This window comes from Canis lupus, chromosome 27 (genome assembly GCF_048164855.1).
Source record: "Canis lupus baileyi chromosome 27, mCanLup2.hap1, whole genome shotgun sequence".
Lineage (NCBI taxonomy): Eukaryota > Metazoa > Chordata > Mammalia > Carnivora > Canidae > Canis > Canis lupus.
In genome coordinates this window covers 33,543,756-33,551,055 of record NC_132864.1, presented here as the reverse complement: position 1 = coordinate 33,551,055, position 7,300 = coordinate 33,543,756, and the positions used below count along the sequence as shown (strand labels likewise).

Below are 7,300 nucleotides of genomic sequence, written 5' to 3'. Positions count from 1 at the left end.
AGAAGAAATCTCCCCAATGGGAGATAGCTCTGGAAACTTCTACGAATAGGTAAATGAAAACACAGGAATCCTGAGACATCAGGAGTGAGATCAGCACCATGGGCCTGCGAATTCCAGTCACGAGCTTCAGTGCAAAGACATTCTGTGTCCCAACCTTAATGGAGGGGGGGCGGTGTCTGTTCTATGTCATTTTGGACACTTTCTCTACAAAGGGTTGCTGTGAGTGACTTGAGGATGGAAGGGAAGGAGGAGCCCTCAGTCCAGGACAGTGCCCTGGATGGACCTGTCCCCAACATGGCAGCAGCAGGACCAGGAGAAGCAGAAGCCACAGGCTGAGCCTGAACAGATGCTGGGGCTCCCCTTCCCCATAGATGAGAAGGGAGTTCTGCTCCCAATTTTCTCAGGTCTGGGGCTCAGTGTGATCCCCAAGAATGTTGTCACAAGAAAGAGCTGTGAGGAGCAGCCGCATCCTCAGATCACAGCCCAGGGATGATCAGGAAGCCAGAGTACCCAGAAATGGAGAGAGAATGAATCAGGATTTCCAAACGATATAAGCAGTATAATAGGTAAGGATTTAACAGTTCATTCACAGGACCCATTGGTACCAGGACACACACAGTAGACCCCTGATGATTTGTGTCTCAGACAAGCCAGCATGCCTGTCTCAGTCCTGACCTGCATGAACTCATTCTCCAGGGCATTCCCCAGGAATGTCTGCTCAATTTGAGAAAATCATATCATGTGTTCATGTTAAGGACAGGCTTTGGGAGCTGAATTTAAGAGAATGGGACAGATTTTATAGATAAAGTTCCCTAGAGTGTGTCTCAGACTCCAGCTTACATCAAGCAAACAAAGAAACCAGCTAACAGCAAGGAATAGGGGCTGCAGAGGAAACCCCTTTGAAGTGGGGGACATCAGGTTTGTGTCTCACTTCCCCATGGGCCTTGAGCATTGTGTGAACACCAAGGCTTTCATCATAGGATTGGCAATAATAATCAGCCTCATCCTCAGCCTGGAGCCCAGTGATGGTCAGGGTGCCTGAGTTGCCAGACTTGGAGCCAGAGAATCGATCAGGAATCCCAGAACCTCTGCTATCATCATCATAGATGAGGAGACTGGGTGCCTTTCCTGGGAGCTGTTGGTACCAGTTCACCTTAGTAGCGATTCCCAATTCTTCTAAATTTATGTTGCTGGGGATTCCAGTGCAGGAGATGATGACCCTTTGCCCCAGGGTCCCAGACACTGAGGGAGGCTGAGTCAGCACAGACTGGGTCCAGGACCCTACAAGGCAGAGAGACACAGAAAGGGTGATGCTGGCATCTAAACACAAGAGGAAGAAACAGGATCCAAGGTTTCCTCAAAGGGCCCCTTCCCCTGTCCCCACATCCAGTCACCTGTGCAGTGAGCGAGGAGACTGAGGAGGAGAGGGGACCAGGCCATGGTGGAGGTCATCACTAATCCCGCTTTCTGTGGTCCCACAGCTGAGCAGAGCTTCCCCTCATCTCTCCCTTCCCCTCTTCATCCTCTGAGAGAGGGAGGGCCCATCCATGCAAATGAGACCCCAGCTCTCTGACCCCTCCCTGGCCCTGGGTCAGGTCTCTCTACTAGAGTATGTTGGGGATGCACAGGGGAGGGGCTATGTGGGGCGAGGACATAGGGAGATCCTTGCTATGAGCCTTGAGCAGAGGACACAGGAAGTACCAGGTGATAGATCCCAGCTCTGATCACTCTTGACCCCTCAGAAATGGGCCTCAGTGCCCCCTGGTGTTCAGACTCAGACATACACAATTGTGTGATAGGAGTTTTCAGAGCCCATCAGACACAGCTCCTACCTCCCCACTGCTCTATCCACTGACCCCTGACTTAGAGCCAGACAAGCTTATCCTCTTTTAGGCCTCCTATAAAGTCAAGACAGAATTTATTCCCTACTCAGACTCCTCATGAAGAGTATTCCCATGGTTCCGTGTATCGCTTCTGGGTAGACTGAGACATATTTGAAACTCAGTTTTAAATTTAGACAACTGACTAGTTTTAAAGTGTCTTAAATTAGGGTACCTGGAAGGTCAATAAAAGCAGAAATGAACTACTAGGACTTCATCAAGATAAAAAGCTTATGCACAGAAAAAAAAAACAGTCAACCAAACTAAAAGAAACCTACAAAATGGGAGAAGATATTTGCAAATGACATACCACATAAAGAACTATTATCCAATATCTACAAAGAAGTTATCAAACTCAACACCCAAGAAACAAACAATCCAGTCATGAAATGGGCAGAAGATATGATGAGACATTTCTCCAAAGACCTACACATGGCCAAAAAACACATGAAAAAAGTGCTCCACATCATTTGTCATCAGGGAAATACAAATCAAAACCACACTTTATACCGCTGAGAATGGTTACAATCAATAAGACAAGAAACTAATGTTGGAGAGGATGTGGAGAAAGGGGAACCCACTTTCCCTGTTGGTGGGAATGTGAACTGGTGCAGCCACTCTGGATAACAATGTGGTGGTTCCTCAAGGAGTTAAACATAGAGCTACCCTATGATCCATCAATTAAACTACTTAGGATTTATCCCAGAGATACAGATGTAGTGAAATGACAGGACACCTGCACCCCAATGTTTATAGCGGCAATATCCACAAGACCCACACTGCGGAAGGAGCCACCATGTCTTTGACAGATGAATGGATAAAGAAGATGTGGGAGAGATATCTATATATAGTGGAATTTTACTCAGCCATCAGAAAGGATGAATACTTACAATTTACTTCAATGTGGATTGAACTGTAAACTATTATTCAGAGTGAAATAAGTCAGACAGAAAGACAATCATATGGTTTCACTCATATGTGGAATATAAGAAATAACGAAAGGGACTACAAAGGAAAGGAGGAAACTGAATGTGGTAAAAGTAGAGAGGAAGACAAAGCATGAGAGACTCCAGAAATATCTCAGGAGAGCCTTCTGTGCCTGAGACCCTTGTGGCTGGATCCTGTGAAGAAAGGGAGGGGGACAAGGAGAGGTCACCCTGGGCACTCTGGGACCCATGCAGAGAAGATCTGTTACCAACTGTGTCTTGATTCATGCTTCCCAGTCCTGTGGATCCAGGAGCTGAGCCCCAGAGCCCCCAGCCCTCAGCTCCTTCCCTCCTCTTCCTCTCCCCAGGCCTGGAGGCCAGTCAGTGACAGCCAAGTTCAGCCCAGTGGTCCTGGGGCACTGAAGAAGGGGCTGCATGGTGTTGTGGGAAAGGAGGACATGGGGTACCTGGAGAAGGACCTTCACGTCAGGAATGTAACCTCAGGGACAGGATCCTGGGAAGATGCATGATGTTTGTGTGAGTGATTGATTAGGGCCATTTTTCCTTCCTTCCTTCTTTCCTTCCTTCCTTCCTTCCTTCCTTCCTTCCTTCCTTCCTTCCTTCCCCTTCCTGCAAAAACTGAGCAATGTGTGTCCTCTTGCATATCTCCCTATTTTTAAAGATAACGTCATTCTCCACTCTCATGTCTAGATCTCTGAGCCCAAATGTGTAGTAGCTTGGCAATGATTAGTGCTTTCCTTAATTCCAAGCTTTAATTTCCCTTCCATTAAAAAACAACACGACAAGGGAGCCTTTGAACCAACTTGCAGTTTGGAAACGTTGGTTCTCTTCTCTCATAAGCCCATGAGCACTTGGACTAGCAGATAGAAGGACTATTCCTGTCATTATTCTATTTTCATTTCATCTCAAGATGTGCACACAGAACACGTCAAGAACTCTGAAATTCAGCAAGGAGAACATAAACAATCCCCTGCTTTTTTTTAAAAACTAAGCACAGTACACCGAGGAAAATACACTGATTGCAAAGAAGTGCTTGAAAAGATTTTACATTAGAGAAGGAACCGTTCCTACATATGTATTAGGACAGAAAAAATAAACATGATGCCTGGCTGCTAATTTCCCATGAGGATAACGACATAGAACATAAATGCTTAAAACATTTGTCCACTGGATATCCATGAAGATATGAAACTTTTTAAATGAAATAGGAACTAAATGTTGAAATAACAAAGGTTGAATTGGAACACACAGGAAGCTAGATTCTTTTGGACAATCCGCCAAATGCTAGCCAATGATCGGGGTGTCCTGAATTCCCTCTTCATTATTGAAGGAGGTACACTTACATGAGAATTTGGCAATATACAAAAAACATCCCGGTGAAATAATCACGACAGCATCTTCTCTCATTGGTGAACTGAACTGGGAGCTTTCAAAAGGAGCCCTATCTCCAGGCATATTTAATATTGCGACTGAATTAAAATGAAACAGTTCTCTGTCTCACATGCAAAGGCTCTGCTCTAATTTAAAATGAAAAATAAAGCCTCATAAGAGGCAGGAAACTTAATTTGTGACAGAGTGGGGTGAAGTACAGTAAAAAAAAAGGAATTCTAATTTTATAGGACATATGTTACTATCCATTGGAGAGGCCCTGGGTATTCTGAGGCTCAGAGGGATGGTGTGTTGGACTCTAAAGTGAGGAGGAAAAAACAAACACAAAGAAACAACCACCACAACACAAAGTGTGAGGTCCCTGAGCTGAGCTCCTAGGGCTTCTTACCTGTTGGTCCCAGAGGCAGCATTTTATGTTAACAGCAGAACCTCCGGGCAGTATAGTTTCTGAACCCTGGGCTCACTGCCAGTTTTCAGTGGGGGACACGCTGGTTATTGGAGACATCTCTGTTATAGAGGGAGGCTCATCATAAAGTTCATTTATTTAATTAGCTTTCTTATTTGTAGGCAAAAAGCAGTCCATGGGACTGGGATCACCTCCAAGTGACACTCTGTGTTGAAAATATGCATCTCTAGGGGCCCTGGCTGATTCTGTCAGTAGAGGGTGGGATTCTGGATCTTTGGCTTGTAGGTTTGAGCCCCACCTGGGTGTAGATATTACTGAAAAATTAAATCTTAAAAGAAAAAAATATACGTATATATGCAATGTTTCCTAACACCTAGTATGATGGTGTGTGCTGTCATGTGGATGGATTTCATCTTCTGTTCTACACATTTTACAAGGAAAAATATATGTGATGTTAATATTTATTAGAATTAATATACATTTTGCTTAACATTTTAAAGGCTCCATGGGTATTGTGTGGAACAAAGAAATAACTATGGGGGGGGCACCATTTTGTATCAGATCTCAGGGACTATGCTCTACTGCTGTCACCAGTAAAGAGATTAGCATCCTCAGTACATGTGTCCCAGCTTGGAACCTGTAGTCCCAGTACTGTGTCCCACCCCCTCATTTGCCTCTGTCACTGTGCTTAGCATCAGTGTCATACACCTGACTGTAAGCTACATAGAAGCTTCTAGATGACGAGGGTCAGAGACAAGTGCCCAGGGGTTTTTGTCTCACTGTCTCGTTATCTGAGACACTGTGGGTAAGAGTAGCTGCTCTCACTGCCATGATCTGTAGCACAGTAGTAGTCAGCCTCGTCCTCAGGCTGCAGCCCAGAGATGAGCAGGAGCCCTGCATTGGCTGAGGTATCCTTGGATCCAGAGAAGCTTTTGGAGACCCCAGAGCCCTGGTTTTTATATGAGTCCGAGTAGTAGTACAGGAGATCCCAGGGAGGGCTCCCTGGCTTCTGCTGGTACCAGTACATGTCATAGTCACCAACACTGAAGCCACTGCTCAGGGTGCAGGTGAGTCTGGCTGTTGTTCCCAGGGATGCAAAGAGGGAGGGTGGCTGGGTCAGCACAGGCTGGGACAGGGAACCTGCAGACACACACGTCACAATGACGACAAGAGACAGGGTGCATGTTGTTGAGGAGCTGAGCCACAGGGATCTGACTCAGGCTGGAGTCCCCCTGCTCTTTCACTGGGGCCTGTCCCTACCTGTACAGTGACAGAGGAGCACAAGGAGGACAGGGGTCCAGGCCATAGTGACGCAGCCTCTTCTTAGGCCACAGAGCCTGGGTTGGGCTGTCCCTGGCCAAGGACCTCACAGAAGAGGGGCCACTCATGCAAATGTGACCACCCCTGCCTCTCCCTCCTGTGCACTTACAGGTCTGTGTCGCTTTGACAGGGAGGATTCCTGATGCACTAGCTTCCCCCTGGTGGGTCTGGAGGAAGCAGCTGCTGGGACCCACAAACAGACCCAGGTCCCAGGACTCCTCCAGATCCAGAGAGGACACAGCTGCCCATTACCCACTGAGATCAAAGGGCCCAGGACCTAGGCCTCCCATCAGTGGAGCCCAGAGTCCCTGTCCTGCAGAAACCCTGAGACTCCATCTCACTTCACCCCCTCCTGGTCTCAGGCCAAATCTCTCCTTTCCCACCTCAGGCAAGCCTCTCTTCCCCTGTTTCTCTGACCCCTGTTCTCCCACCATGCGAGAGTGAAGCTTCAGGGATGGATAGAGGTCCTGGGGTGTCGTCTCTGATCAGGATTCTTCTGTGTATTTGGATCTATCAGGAGGGGCCTGTGAAGTGCTGAGCCAGGAAAGCCTGGGAACTGCTGTAGGTCTGAGGACAAAACTTAGGGAACAGAGAGCAAAGTGGATCTGTCTCCACAGAGGGAAGCCCAAGGGAGATAGGCTGGCTCTGAGTGATGAGTGTGAGCAGGAGCTTGTGGAATGGACACACATCTTCGTAGAGGAGGACACAGAGGGTGGGAATGCTGGGCCCTTCTTGAGCAGGACTGACAGGACACAGCAAAGGCTGATGATTTTTCTGGAGGTTTGGACAGAACAGGTATCCAGCAGGGACAAGTGTAGAGCCATCCTGTGACCTCCTTTCCTTTTACTGTGAGAGTTTTCATCCCAGGTGTGCCTGTCATCACTGCTGCTCATTACAGAATTAGCTCCAGGGGACATCCTAGGACAGAACTAGGGATGGGAGACCTGGAAGTTACATTAGGGCATGGCAGGAGGAATATGACAGCAGAGGAAACTGGGAAGGGTGAAGGGTTTGTGTCCCAAGGTGGGACAGTGAGAGGTGACCGACCCACTGGACCCCAGCTGTGGGAGGCACAGGGATGTTCCAGAATTTCAGGTGATTTTTTTCAACTTCCACAGTGTCAGGGTTGCCTGGAGTGTCAGGGTTGCCTGGAGTTGTCCAGAGGGGAGAACAGGTTGAAGGCTGGTGGTAGTCCTCTCATCGTGTGTCACAGTGTCTATAGTGTGACGTGGAGAGGCGTGGAGACACTAACGGACAACCAGGGCTGAGGGGTGCCTGCCCTCCTCCAGAGGATGGATATGTGTGTTACCTTAACCACCTACCTAAGAGCTTAGTCTGGATCATCCGTCCATTCATTC

The 7,300-nt window shown here is 47.6% G+C and overlaps 1 gene segment (V, D, J or C); it reads right to left on the bottom strand.

Annotated features, from left to right (window-relative positions):
• Nucleotides 1–5,409: 5,409 nt before the first annotated feature.
• On the bottom strand, nucleotides 5,410–5,928 carry LOC140619018 (probable non-functional immunoglobulin lambda variable 5-48). The segment is given in 2 exon segments: nucleotides 5,410–5,762; nucleotides 5,883–5,928. Coding segments are annotated over 2 exon segments (399 nt in total).
• Between the last annotated feature and the right edge of the window lie 1,372 nt (nucleotides 5,929–7,300).